The sequence below is a fragment of the Dermacentor silvarum genome, chromosome 8, assembly GCF_013339745.2.
Source record: "Dermacentor silvarum isolate Dsil-2018 chromosome 8, BIME_Dsil_1.4, whole genome shotgun sequence".
NCBI classification, from domain to species: domain Eukaryota; kingdom Metazoa; phylum Arthropoda; class Arachnida; order Ixodida; family Ixodidae; genus Dermacentor; species Dermacentor silvarum.
The window spans coordinates 11,389,403-11,415,821 of record NC_051161.1 but is presented as its reverse complement, the minus strand read 5'-3'; the positions used below and the strand labels follow the sequence as shown (position 1 = coordinate 11,415,821).

Genomic DNA, 26,419 nt, shown 5'->3' with positions numbered 1-26,419 from the left:
AGAAAGTAAAGCGTGGACACTTTGCGCAAGACGAGTCATTTGGCCACGGCACACGTAGAAAGTAGCGTGTTCCCTACCAGCGTGAGCGTCTCATCTGTATTCCGCTGCGAACCCAAGCCTGAGATACCAGTAAAGGCAAAACAAAAGAAGCAGCTCTTCCGGCTAAAGTAAATGGCTGCGACAGCCACGCATGCGGTTCAATGTGAAGATGCTTTTACGCTGTTCTCTATCATAGATTTTGCATTCGTCAGCAACGCAAACAGCAGTGACGTGCGTGCTTGGATTTGTATATGTAGCCTTTCGTTTCACCGAAAGCTATGAGGAAAGACAGAAACGTAAATCTGGTATCGCTCGCGGAAGAGAATGGGACTGTCGGGCATAAAGGTGAATGCTTTCTAGAGAAGCACCTAAAGTAAAAGCTTCGTTCTTGGGTGCACAAATGTTGGCGTGGACGAGAGTCCCAGGACGCAGGGTGTAAACCTTTGCACTAGAAAAAGACGCAAAGAAAGGGAAAAAGAAAAAAAAACGGGGAAAGTAATGCAGAATGGGACAAACCCAGAACACTACCAAAGACCTCATGAACGAGTAAAACATTGCGTAGCAAAGAACGCAGGGCGTCGAACAAAACGGAGAGAAAAGCCTCCTGGCTGGACTAAGAAGTACCGCGGTAGCATGAGCGCACAGACGTAGACACCCTTCGCCTCCTCCAGGGCGCTTCCGAACAGAGACAGAAGAGGGACGAAAGGGAAACAAAAAGAGGGAATCTCCCGGCGGCAGCGGCGGGGGAGCAGTGTGTCCGCGTGCTCGGCGTTGCGCGCGGACGTCATCGGCGCCAGCGGCACCGATTGGCCAGTGGTGCGGCACGCGCATGCGTGCCGCTCGCGGGAAGAGTGGCGCGCAACGGCCGACCGCCCTCCCAACGTAGGCGCGCGCGCGCGGGTGAAAGGGACGCAGAGACTTAGGGAGCGCCTCGAGCTGGCCACCACTCTCTCTCGCCTTGTGTGTAGGCGCGAGCCAGAATGAAATAGCCGCGCCGCCGCAGCCGACCACACGCCGCGTGTGTCGCTCCGCGAGCAGCAGCAGTGAGTAGTGCGTGTGCTGCCGTCGACCCCCCCACAACTCGAAGAGCGCGGGTGAACGACTACCCACCCCACCCCCCCCCGCCACCGCCGCCATGCTCGTCGCACCGGTGCTGCCGTACGGCTACCCTCTGTTGCCTCGGAGCATTGCGGCTGAGCGCGCCGCCTAGAAGTAGCCGCTGCGCTAGCGCATATCTCTCTCTAGCTGTTTTTTTTTTCTTCACTAGTACCCTGCACTCCGCTTCGCCTCACTACTCGGCCGTCCCGTTCGACGATCGCACACTACAACAGGTGCTGAAGCACAAGGATTGCACGTAGACAGCCTGCTACCTCTGACTGGTAACAAAAGAGAAACAAACAGAAAGAAAAGAAATAAGTTTTTGACGGACGTTCCTCTCCTCGCCTACGCCGAGTAGTTCGCGTCGGACCTATTTTGGACAGGACTCCTGTCGTGCCATCGGACCACCTGTCGCGGCTGGAATCTTCGCGCGCTCCGTGTTGTGTGGCAGTGAGCTGTTGTCTGCTGAACGGATACTCTCGCCATGCGTCTCTGCTTGATGCTCCTGGGTGCCCTGCTGTGGCTGTGCAGCGGTTGCGAGGCGGCCCGCATCATGGGCCCATCGTCTTCGGCCATGCGCCAGGCACTGTGGTGGAGGAGGCCCGGGCTGCTAGAGCGCCGAGAGTCTAGGGCGGGACCCTCGTCTCTGTCCGGCCCAGCTGTGGCGGTCGCCAAGGGCTCCTCTTCGCCAACAGCCTCGGCCAAGGCGAAGGCCGGGAACCCCGAAGCGCCCGGTGAGGTGGCGCACACCGGCGACGCGGGATCGTCCAAGGCACAGCAGTCGGTCAGGTCACCGCGAGGAGCCAGGCAGTACGACGTTCCGCAGATAGGTGAGTTGGTGCACATTTCGACGCAGCAGGAATGTTAACACACTAAAGAAGGAAGCCTGAGGAGGCGAAAATGTGTCCTTTTCTACGGCGTCACTTGCCACGCATCTATAAAGCATCGTGACATAAGAAGCAGTATATGACGGATGGGTTGCCGTGTCATCCTGACCAAAGGTCGGAGACCGCATAGGGTGGTACAACAGAATTCATATAACTATGTACTTGTGACCAATACTGTTCGTCACCGCTCCTGTCTACATTTCACCGATGGACCAACGTTGAGTTACGTATACAAAATCAACTGAGAGAATATATTCAAATATTGGTACTATTTGTTGCCCGATTCCTTGTCACGAGTGTCAAGGTTGATGTGAAAATCATATTAAAAGGTAGTAAAAGGGGTATTAATTTTTTAAAACTTTAGTCGTAAAAAAAAGAACACCCGTCATTAAGATGATCTGAGTTCAATAAAGTCAGTTATGCTTCGCTTTTTTGATATGGCTTTTATTGCGCATAATCGAATTGGCCTCGAACACACTTAGGTTTAGCGAATGGTATTTGGGCTGTGAAATATTCATTAAAGCGTGGGAGAGCGTGCAAAATGATAATTGGAATTTATGATGATATGGCTTCAGCACAATGTTGTTTGATGACCGAGTATTATTGGTCTTCGTTATATTGTTTTGCTTTATTATAGGCCGGAACTGTCGTGTACTGAATAAAAACAGGTTCTCTTGACTAACATGAAAGTGTAGCAATAACTACATTTTTTTACGAGTAAGTATGCATGCTAATGTTTGGCTTTAATGCTTTAGATATTGATCAAGTATCGTTACTCAATTTCAAGAGTTACCTTGAAACACCCTTAAATCGATGGAAGTGCCATTGTGTCCTTTGTCAAGACCCTCATCTTCCATCATAATTTGTGTAGACAGCAAAACGAATTGTACCCTATTTCTGCCGCAGAATACGTGGGCCAGCCGTACAGCTTATTTGGCTAACATATTTTTTCCCTGCTACCCTAGTCATGAATATACTTGTGGCCTGATAACAAAAACAAGTGGAACTTTTAACCAGTTTCAAGGGACACCTTATATCAGCGCGCTTTCCTTTTCGAGTACATGCTATTTTCTTTTCCTTCTTGGTTTATGTTGCTTATGGCTCCAAGAAAAATTCGTCCAGTACAACAAAACACAACTTTTGCAAAGAATTTCACCATTTCACCGCCATTATTATATCTCTCTTTTTCTATTTTACACAAAATTTTGTAGTTGATCGTGCTTGCTCAAAAGGAGGAATACTCTTCTGCAACGTTCACATCGTTTGCTTATTGTAAAGCTGTCTTTGCCTCTATAACACTATTTATGCAAGAGAGCCATACTTGCAGGCATACCGTACAAAGAAACTTGTCGAAAGGAGAAGCTCGGGCACCTTGGCGAAAGCATTTAAAGCATGACAATATGCAGTTCCCTAAATTACTGCTAACAAGTTAGTGACCGTTGACATCCCTGTGTAAAAATGAACGCAAGCAAAGTAAGGGTTCCGCGCAAGCATGGTTCCACGGAGGCTATTTTGATTACTTTTCTTCGGGAAAAAAAATGAAAGGAAGGTAAATACACGATGAGCTCGCAAGTCGTTTGCGCCCATTATTAGTAGAACTCACTGTAAAAACGTAATAGAAAGCAAGAAATATCGATAGGGAACCGAACCACTCTGTTAACTAAAAAGAAGAAATAAATAAACTATATTCCACTCTTCATAAAGGGAAGGCAGGCAAAAAGATACAGTGTTGTAAATTAAATGGGCCTCAGGCCCAATACACAAAGTAGGCGCGTTAGTGTGTAGTGAGCGAGATTATATAATTCCGATCATAAGTGAGACCGCATACACTTATAATAAACAAACAACCAGAAATAAAATTGCCAAGAAGGTGCAAAAATATATACTAGCATTCACAAAGCACTTAAGTAAATAAGTTGTAATTAAGTAGATTGAATTCACTTTTGCAGTATTTAATAAAGAGGACTGGCATGACAAACTAATGTTTGCTCGCCATAATTGGTTCGGTTACGAGGTACTGCCATTCCTCTGAAGTCTTACTAAAACAAATCTACAAATCTTTCTTTCGGTTTCGTCCTGGCAGCAGATTTTTAGTAACTGGCCACTACAGGTGGCGAGAACCTGCAGGGGCCGGTTACTTGGACTACTTTACAAATTTACAAAACTTGAACATTGCCGCTCAGGAAAGCACCCAACGGGTTATTCTTACAACGAGAGATATTAAAAATCTCGCGTGCCGGTAAATATTAAATGCATGCCACGAAGATACGGAAACATTTACTTCGAACATTCCTAGTGCTCATATTTAAATGATAGCTTGCCGCAATCATTCAACAAAGCCCGACGAACTCTGTGAGGTCGTGTCGAGCAGCGTAGCCACCTCGTTGCCACATGTCACGCGTCCTTCCTAGCTACATTCTGAATGCTGTCAGCCTGTTTTAGCTTTTTGGCAATGCTCCGCTGTGCGATATCCGGCAGTAGCCGAATTTACCAAACACCGTCACTCAATGCTTCTTGCATGCATTTGGCGCGGTTTTATTCGCGTTATCTTTTCTCGATAGCAGTCTGTGTAGATAGTTTGATTCCGCCATGAAGTTGCATGCAACCAGCCACCAATTTTATTTGTTGCAGTGATTCAAAACACCTGCTGTGTAGTTTCATCAACAAATGTAAAATGCAAGCAATCGGGTAATTACATCCTACGTCCTTGCTCTTCGAAGCGCTTTCATTTGGAGTACACAAAAGATGAAGTACACGCTTCCATGGAGCCGTGCTACTAATAAGTATGATCACAGAAGTCATTCTTCTCTAGAATAATAAACTTCCACACTCCAGACGGCCTACAACTATGTGGCAAATTTTATTGCGATGGCAAATATATGGACACTCCAAAGCAAATTTCTGCCGTCGCCATTGCTGTCGCCGTCACCGTGAGGTTTCGTATGACGTCAACGGCGATGAAATCGTCGCCGCGTGCCGTATGTTGTGTGAGCAAGTGAAAGGGCGCGAGGGACGCGCGCTTTCACGGGGATCGAACGCACGGCGGAGAGCAAACGCGCGTTCTGCGCTGTGCTCCATGAAGGGCTGCAGAATTAAGCGTCTCTTTCCGCCTTTACAATCCCCATATATATAGAGCAAACGTGACCTCTTCCGTCGCGCGAAAGGCCGTGGGGGATGGGAGGGATGGAGGGGAGGCGACGTTTAGCTGCGGCACCAAATGCGTGTTTATATAAAAACGTTGCGAGGCGAGAAGGTGCGAGTGACTTCCGACGCTGCTCGACGAGTGTCCCGTTCTGATCTCGTCGAAAACCTCCGAGCCGCCCCCAAAGGCACCGGCAACAGTCACCAACGCCGCGCGCGTTCGGTGCGAACTCGGGCAAAACGCCGACGGCGTCGACAACAGTTTTGCGCGTTGCTGGTGCTGCTGTACGCCCAAGTTTATACAGCTTTAAAACTACTATCCTTACTCCGTATAGCTCTCTACTAAGTTGCTATCGCAATTGATGCTTCAACTTTCAGGTGAAACTGCGACAATTTTTTTGAAGGCAACAGAGCTTTCCACTGCCGAACAGCAGTACCTATATTAGTTGAAACCAGAATGATTCAGCCACATGGCGAGTGAACAATGCAGTTTTATTATCATCATGCTGCTGAGAATTATTACACAGGTCCTTAAATACCAAATTTTATTTGTAAATGAATTGTAATGAGCAAGAAAAGGCCAGCCGAAACGCCAAACCTCTTCGCTCTTCTCCAGACAATCATCCGGGATCAGCCCTATTCTTTAGATGCTAAAATCTAACACACACACACACACACACACACACACACACACACACACACACACACACACACACACACACACAAAGCGAACATGTATTGAGAAGCGCCCAGAACGAAAGTGCAGTTTACACTGCACCACTTTGCACAAATCTGTGTGAAGACTTGATAAAAAAAGAATCAGTATTTTTACAAGATGCTAGATTACCTTAGTTTTCTTCATCCAGCTTACAGACACACTGGGCGCAAGACTACCAACTGTGTACAAGGCTCTAGAGGTGTATGCATATTGCTAACTGTTCATTACTTCCTTTATCACTTGAGCTTTAACAAACGGAACGTTTCCGAAGACTTTACGGGTAAATGAAACGGGCGTCAGCAACATGGAAGTGTGTAATACCAACCAGCAATGGTTGCACAGAAAATCGCGAAGCGCGCTTGTGTTCTACGATTTCTTGTGTGATTCCAGTGGAAGCGCATCTCGGCACAGGCTCTCATATATCTACACACCCTCTCCTCTCAGCATCGAAACTGTGTCCGGCGCACCGTTACTACGCAGTGACTAAGGACAATAATATACAACACTTTCTTGTCATGCCAAACCTACCAGTGCCGAACGCTTTGTCACTTCCCTTGCTTTGCGAATACTGGCTTCGCTGCTTCTGCGCCGCGAACGAAGATGGTATCCACCACTCATACTTCCTTGTTGACTTACTTTCCCTTTTACTCGACCATCTGCGCCACATAAACGTGTGTGATTTGAATCGTCGCTTTTGCTCACCTAGCTGTATTTACAATGCTGTTACACGGATTGTTGCAGTACTCATTGAACTTGACCTGCAATGAAATTCTTCAGAGCTCGGAGCGAAGCATGCTGAGAGTAATACGTAGCAATACCGAAAGCGCATTAATTGAAACACTGTCGAAAGTGCCTTGTGCGGACGTCAAAGACGGTCAGGGGTAAAAATCAACTCATCATCGCCATAAGCTTGTCTAGGGAAATTGCAGGTAGGAGGCCTCGCCCAGCGATCACCAGTTTCTCGTGATGAGCGTCAGCCTGTTCGAACACACACCCGAAAATTTCTTGGATTTATCATATAAACTAATCTTCTGTTGTCCTCCAATGCTTTTTCCTTCCTTTGATACCCATTGTCGCTCCATAACGTTTCCGTGAATAACCACGGGTTAGTCACGAAGTATTACCTATGGGTAACCTTTACCAAATTATAGCGCCAAGAAGAACAACGGTTCGACATTAGAGGAGACGACTGCGCATCATTCAATAAAAGACCAAGCGCATCCACAGATTATTTAGCCGATAACACAGTTATTAAATAGGCTTCATGGAACGACAGTGCTGATAATTACCAGTAAATGCCGTACCCCACAATTTGATGTGCCGAGAAAGCGAGCGTGCGATATAAGACAGGCGTTGTGTCTGGAACAACACAGTTAGGAATCTGGAGCAGTGGGTCAGCGTGACCTGGTTAAGGGCCTAATTTCCACCAGGCTGCTACTCGGTGGCGTAATATGTTCCTAGTTTGTTTATTTGTATCGCTCTGTCTCCTCCCCCCTCCCCCCCTTATCTTTTTATATTGCATGGATTCGACTAACGCATAAAAATGAACATGATCAGAGTTTTTGTCAGTGCCCACAAGCCAAGCGACGAAAGGAAGGAACTAATGCGTCGATCTTTTCATTTTAGTTCAAGTTGATGTTGCACAGTTATATGGCATAGCTGCATGAACAACAAAAATACCAAAGAAAATAAGGCCCTGACATCCTGGTATACCTTGAATTGTTAAAGTAATACAATGAAAAGCAAACAAATGTGGTTATAATTACATGTTCAAAGAAAGTGACACAATGTAGAGAAATTCAGCAATATCCATACAATAAGGCTAGCATGTTTATGCAAATACGCGCTTTCTTTTTTTACGCATTTAATTACAGTTATTAAATAAATTCTGCATTGCTCCCGTATTGTTAAATGACATCAGATAGCAGGCGAGCGTTTAGAATGATCTCTTAGCAATATTAAACACCCCCTGCGGTCATTGCTGCTTCTTTGTGCCTTCTGTAGAAATATTATTTTGAGCAAGTTTTGCTGCGCGCCTTGTTCGTAACTGTTCTGCCTTGAAGAGTTGGAGGTTGGAAATTTACCAACTACGCTTTCATTGATGCCTTGCTAAATGTTATTCCTTGCTCAGAACCAGATAATTAACAACTCAAGATACCGTTGTTTATCCTAAGAACATCTCCTGTATCTTTTATTTTATTTTGTAATCTCAAGTTAAGGGGATGTGCGTGAAAAACGGTCTTTACTGAAAGTGACCAGTTGTAGGTCTACAGAAATCCCTAGTGTAGTCCAATTTATTCGAGTAGTTATTCAGCACAATAAACGCCCTCTCTTCAGAGTGTGAAAGAGACCCTATACAGGTAGCTTTGCAACCTGCTATGGCTAAAAACACGATGCAACTTTTTACGGGTCGTAATTTAACATCAATGAATAGTCTGCGCTCAGTAAAGGAAGATGCCCCGCGACGTATATTAAAGGTATTGAGCAACCGCAGATCATATATGGTCTGTTCCAGGTTCTTAAAAGATGACATTTGTTGGGGTGAAGTGCTTCTTTACTCGGACAGGTGTCCGAAGTATTGGTGCTTAATATGCTGTCACATTTTTTTTTTTTTTCAATTTGCTCTTTGTTGCCTTTTGGTGTATCAGTGCTCGTACACCTGGGTAGCCGGAAATCGTCTTGTTTCTATCCTTCTTCTAACCTCATTTGGTACCACCAGTACAACCTACCTATCTCGCTCAGTGGTGCATATAGTTTGCAAGTCACTATAGCAGGTTGTGATTGCGCTTGATTTTTAGCCGACTTCTGTAGAATCTGACGTACTTCTGACTCATTAAAGGAATAAGAAAGGGTATTAGAATGTCGACTGTGTGCAACTATAATTTATACCAAGAAACAAATGTTTTGTTACTTTACAGCTCCTCAAATAACTGCTCAGATACCAAACAACTTCTCTACATTCTTCGTCTCATGTAAGAAAGATTTTCGCAGTCAGGTTAGTGGCTACCAACCTCCCGATTAGTCACGTCTAAACACATCCTCACCTTTGAGCATCCCCGAGGAATCAGAAGCACGTCGACATTGAAAGCATGGGATGGCTGAAGAACAAACTAGCATAAAGACTGGCGTGCCCCTCTCGGCCCTGAAAGAAGCAAACAAAGAACTTTGCGTTTTCTTCCCGCGGGCTTGGTAGCGCTTTCTTCTCAAAACGGTGCGCTCCGACCGAAGTGCGTTTTCTGCATTTTGGTTTTCGCATTGCTAACAAGAGTTGAGCTGGGTGTTTGCGTGCGTTCACGAAGTCCCGCCCAACCTACCTTCCGTTTAGGAACAAAGGAGACCGAATTTTTTTGTTGCGCGCGCGGATATACACAGCGTGGCGTAGATGGCGGACGCAAAGTGACTCAGACTCGGAGAGTACCTAGCTGTAAAGTCCCCTGCGACTTCTGTGAATTGTGTGCGGGAGGCCCCAAGAGGCGCCTGTGAACTCGTTCTTTGTTCTTTTCGGGAGTGCTAGTGCATAAGCATACCCGTCTCCGGAACTTTTCATTTGCACAGCTTGTGGGTCTGCCTTGCTCTCCGCGGAAATGCAGCCTTTCTTTCGCATACGCTGTATTGAAGCAATAAAATCAGAAAAGTCAACAAGAAGGGTTGTAAGCGTGTTTCAGTGTCTTAAGGTAGGTTAATCGGCACAAAATTCAGCCATGAAGGATGTAGCAAATGTAATGTGAATATTGCGTTCTACTCATAAAAATGGCTGGCTGAACGGCCAACGCAGGCAACAATTGTTTCGTTTTCGGGTCAGTACGTATCTTGATTTAAACCACTCGCAAATTCCTGATTCAAAGGTTGGCGTGCTTGAATGGAAAGGCCAATAAACGACTTCGGATGCCTTTGCCCGAGCTAGAGACAGTATTATCTGCGGTTTTCGTCACGATGCCTGCAGATGGATGTCCGTTCAGGCTCCTTAATGAATGTTAGAGCAGACTGTCAAGGTAGAAGTACGACGCATGAAAGAGCGAATAAGAAGAAACAAGTAAAAAAAATTACAACGTATGACTGAAAAGGAGAATGCAGAAACAAGAAAACGCCGTCAATGTCTTATGCAGCACATAAAACTTAAGATAATCGATGTCAGCACTACTGTTCTGGTCGTAAGTGGCGTTGGTGGCCATTCCGAAGTAGGGAGCCGACACGCAACGCTGTTTTCCTATTCCGTAGGTTATGTTCCTCATAAAAGTACATAATTACCAAAGAAAGCCGAGGGGTGACAACCGCTGCTACGTGTATCATCTGCAACCTGTTTAGGGCTGTGTGCCCGACCTCCATCAGCGACAAGTGATTGGTGCTCCCATTTTACTTCTTTTACATGGATTAGTACGGGAAGGTAACAGGCAAATTTGCACAATCCACTGGCATTGTGAGGTACTTCAAAGGAAACATGAAGTTCATTTGCCGGATAGTTTCGGAGGCTCCACCATTTCGAATTCGTATTGCGGTTGCTGGACGAAGCGTCGGGCGCTTCACTTCTCATCTTTCCGCTCGTGGCACCTTCTGTAGAAATGCAGTGATTAGCCTCACGACATCAAGTCGGCAAAGGAAAGCTCAACGTAGCTTTCTGCACAACGTTCTCGGGCAGTGAAAGCTCGAAGTGGAGGTCTCGTTCAGTTAAAATTATATCGTACTTCCCTAATATCGTACTATTCGTACTAAATATATAATTCATATGTGATTTATACTATCATACTAAATTCTTAATACTTAAGTATTTTCAGAACCATGGTTTCAGCATACAAAGTAAATAGCTCTCCTCTTCCCACTCCAAAATATAAATTAGACCCCCGCATCAAACACAACATTATGCATGGGAACTTAAAAGCAACGTCAAAGTTTCACGATTTTTAAGTATCCACACTTGAAGCTGAGCCGCAAGCTTTCTTTGTAATAAACAGGAAGATTCGTGGTGTCGCTACACGTGACGATTGCAACAGGCAAGTTCTGTTCCATAAATTTTGGCGGGTCTTTACAACGACAATGCATCAACGGCGAATAAAAAAAGAAACCAGGTACAACACACGACCTCGAAGGCGATTCAGAGAAGAATGAAAGATAAATTGGAGGGGGGGGGGGGGGGGAGTTCACGGAGTCACCTAAAAAAATAGATGGCGTGGAGGGGGGACTCCAAAAACGTTCACCATAATAATGATCGGCGCTCCCATCTGGGAGCTGTTTCTTCTTTTCGATGGCCGACTGCTATTCCCTCCCTTTCAGGCAACAGCGGCCACCAGAAAAGGAAACAAACCCGAGTCCCGAGTCATTAGGACGACAAATTATCGATCGCCCGGCAGTGGCAACAGTTCTCTACAGAACAGCACCCCTCCTTTCACCCTCACTTCCTTCTCTCCACTATTCCCTCCCCGCCTTTCTTTGTCGTCGCTGAATGGTCCCAGCAGCCGCTTAGGAAAAACAACGGGCCAACAGTTTACCGTGCAGCGGGTAAGAAACGAACGTACTGAAAAAAAAATATCAAAAAGGAGGAGCTGGCGGATCGCTTTCGTGTTTTCGCACTGCGTACTGTTCCGCTTGGCAGCGACACTTGTTCGCCAAGTATGAGGCGAGCTGCAGCAGTATGCAGCTCAATGCGTTCCGTGCTGCGAATTCGTCCGAGTCACTCGTGGGTGCGTCGCTCGCATCTGTACATCCTATTTTCAAGCTCCGGGACCTCCGTCGGCGACAGTTTGACGCCTTACTTAAGGCGCGTTTCCTCTCGATTTGCGGCATAGCTTTTCACAGCAGAACGCTCGAAAGCACCCTCGGCGATTTGTCGAGCACGGGGGAACAGGGGGCCACCGCAAACTCCGCGGCGGAAAAGAGAACGCCGTGAGACCTTGAAAACATTCTTGTCTCCATTCGCACAAGTGAGCCCACGTGTAGTCTCCTGTAGACTTTGCCTCAGCAAACCGAGCGACGGGGTGTTAGCAACAGCCGGAATCAGGTAATCACGGTGGGCTCTTCTGAACGGAGGTGAATTCTGCCATGTCGAGTTGTGCCATGTCTGATTTTAATGCGATTAGCGTTCTTAGAATACTTCACACACATTCCGGTATCTGTGCCGGTGTCTAAGCGTTTTCCTTTCACGCAAAATTGGGTTCCTGGGTATTTGTGCCGCTCTTGAATAAACCTTTTTGACACCAGCATTGGTCTCCTAGCTGATACATGCCACTGAGTATATGCCAAAATTCCATCGTCTTCATTATGTCGTCGAGAAAAGTACGTTAAGACGACAGCAGCCATGGGGTGTTTCTGAACAAGTAATAACATTGTATGGCAATAGAAGACGTGATAAATACTGAGAAGCAGTTCTAACTAAAAATAAGTGAATGACCCAACACACGACTCGTTTGGTGTTGTAATCAGAATCGGTGAATATAGCTGCAAAACGCGAGCTCTATCCTGATTATCAAAAGCCACTCAAAACAACGACCACGTGTGCTAGTAAAGGAAAGGGGAAAACAGAGGACGAGCGAAAGGGACTGTATGTAAAATGGCTTCCCCGCCTTTTAAGCACTTCAATATTTTACAGTGACACACGTTTACAATGAGAAACGGCTTCTGTTTGCTGCACGTATACTTGCCCTGGTTTGTGACAGTCCGCGACTGACCATGTCGTACGCTCGTCGAATCCCGTCTTGCTGAATAAAACTGTCGGGCTTCCCAAAAAGGCCCCCGTCACATCATCGCGTGATGTGCACGTATCACATCCGGTTTGTCATCGCTAACTCAAGGTTGACTCGACGATAAATTTGGGGAAACGAAAACAACAAGTGAATGGAAGCTATTTACAGCAAGAGCGCCGATCCGAAAGGCCATCTCGATATATCTGTGCGTCTGCTTTGCCCAATGTCACAATCATTTGTTTCCCCACGTAACAAAGTGAGGAGGGTACGTGAGCACCACCTATGCAATCACTTGAACACGCGCGAAGAAAACCAGATAAGCTACGTAATGATTTCTGCTGGGAGATGGATTGCGTAAAACGACGCCACGCCCCAGTTCAAACAGTGGGGCGTTGTTCATTTTTCTCAACCTGTCGGTTCTCGTTACTTTAGCACCACAGTTGGCAGACAGGAAATAAGAATTGTGCGCGTTCTTGAAAGGATTTGAGCTCTGAAAACGGGCGCCACTCAGAACTAAGTCCAGAAACGTCTGTGTATTTCTCCGAAGAGGAAATTAGTAGCTCAGGTCTATGTATTGTTGTAAAGAATAATACAAAATTGAAGAAAAATTGGTTTGCCGGTAACTGGATGTAGAGAAAAAATAAACTCTCCAAATGTTTGTAATATTAACTACGTGAGACATAAAGCATGCTCCCTTGTTTATAAAAGGCTGTCTTTATGCATGTGTATGGGCAGTTCTCAATGCTGAACGATTTTTGTTTTGTCAGTGATGGTTGTTTCAGCTTTTTTCGTTTTGCCAGCCTCTAAATGTCACATTTAGTATACATATGCAGTGCCATTCCAACTGCCCCTCCTGCTCTTACGAGCTTCTAGTGATTTGGAGGACTATTATGTTTGCTCCCGAGTCTATATTTAGTGCTACCACATCGCAAAACCTCGTACCAAACAAAATTCAGTAGGTGCTTATCTCACTTTGCGTAAACTTTTGTGCATGGTCTTGATGATCTTGAAACAGGGGTTGATGTATTCGTGTTAGAATTTATCAGCTCATTTCAGAGAACCTGATGGAGGACACGTCTCTTTCCTAAAGGGCTCTTTGGTAACCACCAGTGTTTATGAAATATATGGTTTAGTTTAGCGTCTCTTAAGGGAAGTGGCGGCGTGAATGATGACCATATTGCACAAGAACCGCCTGAACATGTCGAGTTCATCGCATCAGTGTCGTATTGCTGCTTCGTTCCCTAAACTTCAATTTTGAAGTCCCTCATACTTTTATTTTTACTTTATTATTTATTTATTTTTCCGAACTAAAACTTTGTGATGCAGTTACTTCAGCATCACATGTTGCGGTCCATCGATAATAGCTATTTTCATGACTACCCAGTGTCCACCATTACTGTAATTTACTCGACGAATGCCTTACTCATATAGACCCATCGCTCGTTCACAGATGAAACACAGTACGTCTGAAAGCAGAGGCCAGGTCAATATTTGGACCAATATGCGCACGTGCTAACACGTAGTTACGGTAACCTTCTGTTAATTGGAAGAAAGAGCGCTCTTCATTTCAGTTAAGGCCGCTTTCCTAGACCGACTGTCCGGTGACTTCGCTCCTCGACAACGCCTCTGCTGCGCCAGATCAGCAATACCCTCTCTGCGGTATTGACTGCACTCCCCGGCCAAGACGGCGCTTGGTATCACCAATTTCTCGGGGCGTCGCGAAGAAGATCCGGCGAATAGTAGCGCTGCCAAACGGCCTCATCCGCACTTCGGGCTCAAGACGAGATGCGTCCCCGAAGTGTCGTTCCCATCAAGCTCTTTGTGCAGCCGCCGTAACGACGTGTCTCCGATGCACCATGGGATTAATAGCGGGAATCGCCATTGCCACGGAGCAGCCTCGCAGACAAGCGGAGCGAACGGCTCGGTGTGTGTCGCGTCTCGGGCGTACGCTGATGACCTCAGCACACCGTGGCGCTGGTCATTTGTCTCGTTCTGGCGTTTTCTTTGGCTTGTTTGTGCTGTGTTCGATTACGACGTGTAGATCGCTAAAACACTTTCCGAATTGTTCACTTCCTTGTCTAATTTAAAAGCACACTAGCGAGTGAGCGAGCGCGCACATACAAACACCGACAAACACGCACGCACGCACGCACGCACGCACGCACACACACACACACACACACACACACACACACACACACACACACACACACACACACACACACACACACACACACACACACACACACACACACACACACACACACACACACACACACACACACACGCTCACTCACTCACACACCGACACACACACGCTCACTCACACACTGACACACGAACTCGCCCATGCACTCCCACGCCCACAAACACAAACATACACATACACACGCACGCACACACACAGACATACACACGAACTCACCCACGCACATAGAAACACACGCACGCACCCACGCACACTTCCAAACACATGCACGCACACACGCACACATACACATACACACGCACGCACGCACGCACACTCGTCCACCCACACACACGCGTACACTTACTCACCCGCCCAAACGCACACGCACACACACACATACGCATGCACGCACGCACGCACGCACACACACACACACACACACACGCACACACACACACACACACACGCACGCACACACAAACACACACACACACACACACACACACTTACTCGCACGCCCACACACACACACGAACACGCCCGCACACATCCATGCCCACGCACAGGCACCAACTTACAAACACCCGCACACACAAACCACTAATGCTTTGTCTTGCGCTTTTACAAGCAAAGAGCCGCTGGTGTTGGTGCAGCCTGTCGTAGAAGTTTATGAGGGCGGCTGTGATAGTCAGCAAACATAGGCGAAAGGTGACCTGTCAGATAGAGGAAAGTATCAGCCAAAATGTAGAGCAAAATGAGGCTAACTTAGTGGCAGAGACGCGGAATGAACCAGTGGCACAAAGTGCCAAGCGGCACAGTTTGGGGTCCCAATGAGCACCCGGAGTCAGAGAAATGATGATGTCAATGAAGCAGAGCGAGATTTGAAGAACTAAGAGAATCGTACACGTCGTGTTTGCTTATAGATTGCACCTAGCATGTTAGAGTTTCAATTCATAGTTAATGTGAAGGCAAACATAAGTAAAAGCCCTAAATGAAAAACCATAAGTGGGCACCAAAACTCATTTTTCAGCACGTTGCCAGTGTTACTTTATCAGTGATTTGCTAAAGCCGAATGATTTCGTAGTGGAAAGCTGTTTGAAGATCAAAAAATGTCACAGTTTCGCCTTAAGGGCGAAGCAATGAATGCGATAGCAACACAGCATTGTCATACGAAGTAAGGTGAGCGGCTTTGGTAGCAATATGAATTGTAGTAAACATGAGCTGATAAGTAAGCAGGTGTGCTGCGGCGTAAGTAGACCGACATGAAGAGAGACTCGATGACCACGAGAAGGCGCGTGTGAAACGGTGGTGTTGATGAGAAGCGCTTCCCGTGGGCAGCGCGTGCGAAGGGACACACCTGTAGCGCTGCACTGCCGATTCGGGCAGCATTGCATGTGTAGCGTGCGTTGGAAAATGTGGCCCGACTATTACTAACTGAATGAACAAGCGTGGTGTGAGCGCGCACAAACAAACATGAATAGATCACACTGAATGACTGCAGACAACGACCGTCAAAACTCTGGCAGCAAGCGGATACACCGCAGCGGCGAAGGTACGTGCGGTCTATCGCTTCAACGGAAACTGAGCGGCGAATGCACGGCGCATAAAGGTCAGAGCCGTGTGGAGATAAGAGACGGTGCGAGCGAGCGACGAGCGCGGTTGTTGGCAGATTAGGACGTTCGAAGGTTGTGACGTCAATCAGTCATACCTTACAGGCAACCTGCCCATGATAAGATCTTTGTAAAAGAACGAGTGACTGGCATTATAGAAATCTTTTACTGATATTTCATCAAGGGCAATAACTACAACCTTTACAGTCGTATCTTGAATATCAAGGCTCACATTCGTAAACTCTTCGCAACGTATGCGTTTTCTGCATTGGTTTAACATTCGCTGGTGTTTTACCTATATTATATTTCACTAGTACAAATCGCTTTATTTGGACCACGAGCTTGTAATAAATCACTGTTGCGTTTAAATATTGTTCTAAAATTATGGTTTGTCTCAAACAAAATTTCCGGGGTGTAGAAATCTGATCTACGAAGGTGTGCAGTAATGAGAGTGTACCGCCTGCACCATTGTCGTAGCCGCAAATATGCGCAGGCTCGATCTGCGCTTGCTTGCTATGGTGTTCGCCGGCGATTCTGGCCCCCGATGACGTAGCCAAAATAAATCTGGTTATCGCTTAGGCCGGACGCTCCTTCTCTACGCTCCGATCCTTAATACAGAAATGTAAAACACGGTTTAAACAAAATAAAGGAACAGTGCATATGTTGCCTGTATTGTATTTTTGTTCCGTCGCTATAGTTGCTCCACATCAGTGCCAAACCTGGACGCTGTAACAAGAGGTCACATTTTGCAAAGTTTTTCGCTGTTATTGAAGCTTCGAGAGTTTTCTTATATTGCTTTCTATCGTGACGGGGTAGTATGCGGCTCCCAGTCAACATGAGCTGCTTTCTCCAAACAGCTTCACATGTACAAAAAGAGGAAACAGGAGAATACTTATTATAGCAGAAAGAATTGGAAGCTGTTATCAACACATGGGCAGTGCAACGCGCCACGCTGTCAAAAGGCACTCGCACAGGCCAGTTGTTCTCAAAAAGCATAAAAGTACTTTTGATGTTTTGCGGGCAGACGAGTGGTAAGGAAATTCTGAAACTGGTCCTCCTACATGTCGTGCCGATATAGTTGAGAGCGGTTGTCTCTGCTTGAAACGCAGGGTACAGTGACACGGCAGGCATTTGACGTTTACTTGGGAGCTATAGCGATAAAAAATGCAGTGATATTGGTGTTTTTCATAAAAAACTAGTAGCATTAGGTTACGCAGCTCCTTGTCTCAGAAGAAGTCGAGAAGTTACGTCGCGTCGTGGCAATCCGTATCGGAGTTCGAGCTGTAGCTTAGGACTTACAAGGCTCCTTTCAGCACCCGGTTTGTGAATTCGGTCTCTTATTAGGTGATGTGGCTTCTGAAAAGCTGCTGAACTTTAGGTAAGTGAAGTATGTCATTGTCACGCACTCGATAACGGTGAAAGGAAGCCATCTTCGTAAAGAAACTGTAGCTGGGACTAGTTTAGGCATCTCAAGCATTCCAAACATCGTATCCTATGATATCAAGGCCAGTTTGATCGCAATCTAATGGTTATGAAATTGTATGAAGGCACCGTCTCAATTGAATTTAGCGACCCTAGGTAGACGTCCCTTGCATACTGCGGAGGTGCACTTGGCCATGTTCATGAAAAAAAAAAAAATCAAGAGGATAGAAAAGCAAACACACTATCTTTCTTTGAGGTGACTGATAGATCGGTAACAGGAGATAAATGGTAAAAAGAATACGAGTGAAATTAGTTCTTCATTTATTTAACGCATGCGCTAAACGCTATTGTTTTTTACTGTTTATTTTTTTTATCGATGTAACTGCGGACTTAGTACATTCCATTCCTGCTAAAAAGGAACAGAAAAACAAAGCGCAAGTCGTCCGAATTGTTCATTTATGCTGCAGCTGTAGACATTCCAGGACATATACGCGCAGAAAAGATTAAGTGGTACAGAAACGCAGACTAAAAACAAAAAAAAAAATAATAATAATAATAATAGACAGGGGCATTATGCAGCTTTTTTGTACGTTATTGTAGTGGTGAAAATTAAAGATGATACGAGAACAGCAAGTTAGCGCTTGTTCAGCGGGCTGTATATGCGTTCATGTGATCGTCTACTTATATGTCGTTGCTGTTAGCTCAGCACGTACTCACTAGCTTAAACCATGCTATGTGTTAAGGTTCCGCTTGGTTAAATTTCCGTTTGTACGTGAATCAGCGCAACATGAAACATTTTTCATACAAGTTCAAATCTTACAAAGGCTGGACAAGCGCGCGACGGTTCAACGTTTAGTTGAGCCCCATCCTTCGCAACCTTTCGCTTCGATACTAAGCAACTGCAGAGCCTTCGTTGTCATCAATAGAAATTCAACTCTGAACACATTGGCGCGAATGTTCTTTTTAATCCACAGTTTAAAAATAGCAAGCGCCAACCATGTTCTGCGAACGCGAACTTCGAAGACCTCTTCATCGACGTCATTGCCTGCTCTCGGAGGTGTTCTAATTATATGTGCGCTACCATACTCGACTTTTTCTTATCCATTTATTTTGCTGTGCTTCTCACAGTGAGTCTGGTTCTTATCGTTTTCCTTGCAATTTACCCGGCTTTGTTAAAATAAAAATAACAAATAATTTCTATTTATGAACCAAAATATAGGTGAGCTTGCTGTGTCCGCTAATGACGTGCGATATGCTGGCGATAACGCGTGTTTCGAAGTACTTTCTCCTAATTAGCTTTAATGTATCTGCCTAGGCAAAGTGCGAGCGGAAAGCTCATTCAACATAATATATCGGAATTCTGTGCAGTTGTTTGACAGCAAATTTATGTATTAGCAAAAATTGATCTGAAAGTTGCAATACATTCTCTACTTATAAAATATGTCCTATTGTTGCTTTGTACTTAACGTGATTTACGTTACGACTGAAAAGCAAAAGAAAGTTACGGTTGTTTGTTTCTTTCGCAAGCCAGCGTTGTTGGTGCAGAGTGGATAACTGAAAGAAATTTTAGCGATTAGCAACACGAGAACAAGATAAGAGCAGGAGCCAACATTTCGACAAGTGTACCTGTCTTTTTCAAGGCGCCTTGAAAAAGACAAGTACACTTGTCGAAATGTTGGCTCCTGCTCTTATCTTGTTCTCGTGTTGCTAATCATCTTGAATTTACATCTCCCGTATTCCCCGTGTTTTCCTTGATATTCTTGTCCAGGCACATTGGAGGTATTGCATGGTATGTATCGCTTCACCTTGTGAAATCAACAGAATAGCACAGGAAAAAAAAAAAGGGGGGGGGGGATCAAAAGAGAGTGGAGATACAGTCTCTTTTTTTAAAATTCTGCCATCTTTCTTGTAACATTCGCCGGTATTTGCATCCTTCTTCCCCGATTCTTGAATAGCCCTAAAATTTTTGCTATGAATGACTTATTGTACAACACATGGTTTACTTTTTAAGCATAGTAGCACAAGGACAACTGAGTGCTCTGTAAATACATGATTATACTATACGGCGCAATCCGAGACAGCATGGTCGCAAAAGTTAATCAGCGTGCTATATCTTGTCCTAACTGGTACAATGTAAGCCTGGCTGAAAATGTGGCCTGCAGGTGCCACAAAAACAAACATTCGTGTACGTCATACTGTTAGGCCTAACGTTAAGAGACAGGAAGAGACCGGTGTGGATCACAGAGCAAACGGGGATAGCCGATATTCTAGTTGACATTAAGCGGTAAAAATGGAGCTGGGCAGGCCATGTAATGCGTAGGATGGATAACCGGTGGACCATTGGAGTTACAGAATGAATACCAAGAGAAGGGAAGCGCAAGTCGATGACGGCAGAAAACTGGGTGAGGCGATGAAGCTAGGAAATTTGCAGGCGCAAGTTGGAATACGCTAGCGCAAGACAGGGGTAATTGGAGATCACAGGGAGAGGCCTTCATCCTGCAGTGGACATAAATATAGGCTGATGATGATGATACTTGTCATCCTAGAGAGCAGGTGAAACAAACCAGTTAGTGTTCAAGCGTCGACTATAGTTTCCTTTGTTCTGTTTTTTTTTTTTAATTTTGTTCTTTACTCTCTCTCTCTCTCTCTATTCTTTTCATCGCGGAGTTTCACAAGTCGATGCGATCCCGGCATTCTCGGTGTAGACTTCGGATATGCAGTGCGAAACAGCCGCGATGTAGTAAATTGTTTGCCCATGCTCACGCGACAAAGAAAAAAAAAGAAGAGGGGGGGGGGGGGGGAGACTTACATAAAACGCCCTCACCGCTTAGGGACGACGAGCCTGGCGAACGCTGCTTGCCGTTCATGCATAAATCTGCGTTGCACCAACGTACGGCGCGCCGCTCCCGAGGCATCCGTTAATTTGAACAAACCAAGAGAAACGAGGCCGTGTGCCACTCGGGAAAAACAGCCCACTCTCCATGTTTAAATCAGAGTCCTTCTACAGGCGAAGAAATGGAAGGCGAGATAACCACACATAGAAGACCTCCAGGGCTCCCGAAGGCCATGCGCAGTGCACGCAGGCGAGCGAACGAAGAGAGCCCGGCCATGGAGAAGAACGCTCCGGAGCTTGGCTTGGCTGCAGGAGCGAGCAAAAGAAAGGCTTGCCGAGAGACGAGATAGCGTGGCGCCACAACAGAGGGAAGGATTCACGCCGGCTGGGACCAGATCGAGACCCAGATAAAGACACCGGGGGCGTCTTGCTCGCGCCGTTCGCGAAGAAACGAGCGAGAAGAACTGGTGTACGAGACCGGGTGAATGTGCAGGAGTCTGTGCGGCCGGCGAGAAAGATTGCGTCCATTTTCTCTCCAGAAGCGAGCAAGAAAGAGAAACAGGCGGCAGGTAAATAAAGAACGACACGGCGAGTCGCTTTCATTCGTTCCAGGCCGATGGGAGCCCGTCCACAAAGGGGAGAAGAGCAAAAGCGATGAGAGCGGCGTTAAAGATGGAGCTCGAGCAATTGAGCACAGGTGTCTCCGGCAGTTGCCACGCTTGGTGCGCATGTCCCATGGAAGAGGTTGGGAAGGGGTGATCAGACGGCCGCTGAACGGCAGATCCTGCACTCATTCGGCCCGCTCTCGTTTCCCTCAGGTGAAGAGAGCGCTCGGAAGATTGCCGGAAAGGTCGGCTCCGAGCTGTGAAGAGACAACAAGACGATGCTGGGGCGCAGGCCACCAGCGTTAACGGCTGCATTCGTCTCTTCCGGCTGATCGAGAACTGTGGCTCCATACAATCTTTACCCCGTACAATGATGGCAGTGGGGCTTCAATTCGCGTCCTTTGGTTTTCTACCACCTCCCCCATTTTCGATTTGCTCGTTCCTTTTGACCATCTCTGCGTCTAAGCTCTTTCTCCTTCTGCCCTGAATGCGTGAATGCCTCTGTTTAATCCAAGTAGCTTTCAACCACGTCTCCTCTATTCGTGCCGGAGGTGCTCTCATCCCGTTAGGAGGGCGTCTTATCTCCCTGCTTCTAGCGCCGTCAGCCTTTCATTTGCCCCGCATAGTCGTGATTGTCTTGGGCCTCTACATTCTCCATAACTTCGAAGCATTGCGGTGAGGCCCAGCATACACTCGTTTGCCCAAGCAATAAGCGCCGTCGCCGCTGCTCCGGGCATAGATGAAGCCTGTTGCGTGCTGCGATAGCTCGCTGCGCACAGGCTCGTCGTGAATCACCAATTAGGGCGACCTGCACCGCAGTGCGGCGGCGCCGAGAAAGCGCCCGTGGCACCACACGTCCGGGCCGCTCGGCTTCTAAGTATGTGAGCGTCGCGCGTGGGCGGCCGGCCACTGGACTTCACTGAATATTTTTTAAGGTCCCTTTCCGCCACGTTTTATTCTCCTCACTGAGGACGGACGAATTTTCTTTTCTTTTTCATCCACTTACATAACGAAGTTCTTTACGGCATTAATTAGCTGTGGCAATCCCACGTTGTAACCATTATTACATCCTATTATCTCACACGCTGATTTTATGCTCATTTGCCGAGCACCTACGCTGACGTGAGACGATACTGTGGGCATTTTAATCTCTACAATGACTGTAAAAGACTCCCCCCCCCCCTCCCGCCCCCCAGCTGTGACAGCGCTGTACTGACAGAGAACGCAGAGGATGGCGAGAGGAACGCCTCTGGTTGCACAACGCTTAGAAGAAGATAGCACCAACCTTTCCTTTTCCCTCAAGAACCACTTATCAAGTGTTCAAAACATGGTGCACGCATTAATCGCTCACTGCGCGCGTCACTGAAGCGGTAGACGCAACTCGAAAAACTGCGATTAAAATGTTCCTGGAGGCTCAGGCACGTGATGACGTCACTGAATATGCGAATTTTGTGTGCAATACAAACTTATCTTTGCACGTAACCTTAGTGCAGCGGCAAGCACAGACAGGATACATCAAAATATACCTAGCTCAACGGGTTGCTCACGTCGCACGCGGGATAAACCCCGTAGTGAGGCGACTACAGCGTGTGATTATTGTAATTGTGGTGGCATTATACGGTCGAACGTAATCAAAGCTGTGAGTTCAAGAATACGTTATTTTGCGACAATTTCGCCTAATCATAAGGTACAGGTTGGGAATGCTGTGGCGAAGGCGAATTAGACGGGGTCTAGTTCTTTTAGAGAAACTTAATCGAAGGGGGGATCTCGGTTCCTGCAAATAACCAACTGCCCGCATTGTGATGAGGTTTCCGAGGTTTACCCCGTGCATACTTGCGGCAGCTTCTTGCGTGAAGAAAACGTTTCATGCTCACAATTATAAAATATGGAAATTGACCAGTGCACATTAAAATGAAGCGACGTGTGCCGGATTACAACCGATTTTCCCATATTACTAAGAGCTCTTTGTGCGAAAAGGCTCCTCAGTATTTTATATTTTATTAATACTGTCAGCCGTAAGGTCGTTAAAGGGTGGATGCAGACAACATAACTCAACAAGTGTGCACGGCCACAAGTACACACTTTTATACAAACCTAGTTTAATCAACTAGAAACCAACAACCATCATACAATCATCTAGCGGCTGTGTGGATGCAGGCCGCAAATACAACAGATTTACTGACCGACACTCACGTACATTCACGTATGTAATATATATTCACGAGTATTTAATCCCGCTCTAACTTTTACACTGTTTTTGCTCTCACGAAGGCTCGTAGGAAAAGTGTCTCGCTCTCTGCGTCCTTGGAATTCTCCGCCTAACTCTCCGACGCACACCAGAAATATAAAGAATTAGAAGCGGGCGTCTTTTTTTCGAAGTTTCCCAATAGACGGCGCAGCTCGAGCGCAGGAACTGGCTGGAGTATCGACAGGGGCCCGGCCTCTTCCTGACTCCGGCGGGACACACGCGCACATCCATCTTCTTCTCCGGCATCCGATCGGCCTCCCGCGCAAGATAGCACGCGCAGCCGCACAATGCGCCGACAGACCTTGTGCATAAGTGATGCGCATGACCCGGTGTCGTCACCCGCGTGGCCAAAATGGTGCCTTCGGTTCAATGCTGCGAGCAACCTGTGCTCTGCGAGGCGAACACGTGCTGTAGTCTTACCCTTATTGACACACGATGGTGACACGAAAAATAGAAAGAGTAACACAACAGCTTCATCCACTCATTGCAACAAACATGTAAATTATTCAAGTTATAAATAACCAACTTTGGCTGCGGCTTGAGCTTAGTATCAGGTAGTATAGGAGGCAATACATCTGCCGTTGCTCCTTGTGGGGATATGAGATAAACAACTAGAAATGTCGGAACAAGGCAACACTAGGAGAAAGCTCCAGGCCACATATGCCACCTGTTCTAGTTTAACCTCAATATCACTCCAGCTGATTTCTTAAGATGTCATCGTTCGTTTGGCTTTCAGCCTATCTTTATTTTCGCTTAAAGTTTATAAGACGTTTGGAGTAAGCTTCATAGGCACCGATAGACTCCCCATACTTCATATTATTATGCATGGTTCCGGGGCAGGGCTTCCGACCTGGAACAAAAAAATACGCATGTTCTTCGTTCATAGAAAACTCATCACACTACTTGTATGTACGGTTATATTAGGATAGGTTAGGTTGCATTTTAGGTTATCTTTGCTTTGACTTTCTCAAGTTCAGATTAGGTGTAGCGCTTACTCCATAGATGAGTCGCTGTATCATACCTTAGAAAAACCCAGTGCTACATACATCAACGCTCAGGGAATTAACTTTCCTTGAAGCCTGACAGGATTAATCGAGTTCACGGGTATTTGCTAATCCTTTGTCATCTGCGCAAGTCTACTTCATCGGTGGGTGAAGATACCCTTAAGACATGTGCACAAGTTTATACTGGGCTCAGAGTCAGCAAGACCTGGAATTTTTTTTTTTTGCAATAAACTAGCACAGCTGTTAGCGCAGCATAGATACGAAGAATAGAGAAGCGTATTTCTTGGTATACGACAAGAACTTGGTCTGCACTACAATGACATGAAATAAAAGGAGGCGCACAAAGCACGAAGAACGAATTGTTTGGAGCATCTTATGCGACACCAGCAAATGCGGACACACTGAGTCGGAACAAGGCAACGCTAGGAGAAAGCTGCATTGATCTCCCTCGCATTCATTCGGCGGGGAACACGCAAATGATAAGTGTTCGCTTTGCGTAGCGCTCCACTAAACACATTTGTTTGACAGGACAGGTCTTTGACGTTTCCCGCTGAGTCGCCTAGCGTGTGTGGCTGCAGTTCCCTGTCCACTAATGCACTGTGAATCGAACGCATTTGTTATTTGTACTGGCAACGCAGAGGACCTCAGTTATGCAGCTGCCACAAAAGAAGCTTGCGCAGAACGGTCACACAAATGACTTCGGGACATGCGGCATCTCATCTCATCAAAGGTCGGGACGAAGAGAAGCTATTGTTCGCTCTGCGAACGCGTGCTCCCCGAAGTGGACCTGCGCTGCGCGACTTGCAACTCCAGTACCACGCGTTGCACAGAAATCGTCAGCGTTCGATAGTGTCCCAGCTGCATTTTGCTGAGGTTCTAAGGACCGGAGCCTTGTAGCACTTTGGTCTTTACCGTGCGTTACCTCGGGCGCTGCTAAATTTGACTCCTGTTTGACATAGATACACACGCAGTGACCTTTCGAGAAGTGCGACATATGGGAAGTACTTAATCAATAAAGTGAGTTCACCCCAACTCAAGCGTAGATCCGACGCCAGGAGGCATAACGATGAAGCTTCCAATGAAGTTGGCGACGGTACTACGAAGGATGGAAGGAACGGTGTTCGGCGTGACATTGATAGAAAAAGTGCGGCGCGAGATTCAAGAACAAACACGAGTGGGGAATATTCAGACTGAAATTAGACAGGAGTAGACATGGGCAAGAACACGGGATGCGCCTCAGTGACTGAAATGAAGCCGAATGAGCGGTATGGAGTTGATTAAGCTGGAGACCAAACTGAGAGCTGAACTGAGAAAAATCTGTCGAAAGTTGGGCAAGGTTGGCGAATTGCAGGGGTAAAAGGGCGTGTATTTTCAACTGCAGCGCTGAGGAGGATAGGATGTTTCTTAGGTATGGCAGTCGTCTTGTGTGCAATTAGTTAGGAGCAGGCCGGTGCCGCTGTAGCTCTGGTTGTCTTGGTCACTTGGGCCAAGGGGACTTGTATTCGAATGCCCTGTCGAAGACAAATTCCTTTGTCGCGACCTTGTTCTTCTACAGCTAATCACTTCATCTCCATTTCCCGTGAACCTTCTGTCTTCTTGGTCGCTGTTGTGCATGTTGTGGTGGTACTAATGTTGATGGTGGAACATAAGGAAAGAGTATATCCGCGGCGGAGGACAATGCCTTCGGCATCAATGATCACAAGAAAGCCGCTACGACTAACTAACTAACCAATTAACTAACTAAAACTTACGGCGATGCTTAGAACATTCTAAGAATGTGAAGGGAAAAGCCTAGTTTTACCCATAGCGATATGGAATGAAGCTTTGAGCCCACGCGGCGACGTATACAAGGCGCGCGAGCGCGCTGCGAGCGTGCTGCCGCCGTTTCCGGAACGTTCTACGGGCGCCACCACTGACATTTCCCTCCTCTTCCCCAGCGCCGCCGTTGC

At 46.6% G+C, this 26,419-nt stretch overlaps 1 protein-coding gene across 1 annotated transcript in view; it reads left to right on the top strand.

Annotated features, from left to right (window-relative positions):
• Positions 1-949: 949 nt before the first annotated feature.
• Positions 950-26,419, top strand: part of LOC119460630 (uncharacterized) — a 203,771-nt gene continuing 178,301 nt past the window's right edge. Inside the window, exon 1 of the mRNA XM_037721661.2 lies at positions 950-1,967. Within this exon, the coding sequence (XP_037577589.1) occupies positions 1,622-1,967 (346 nt within the window). The 5' untranslated portion in view covers positions 950-1,621. The remainder of the gene's footprint in view (positions 1,968-26,419) is intronic.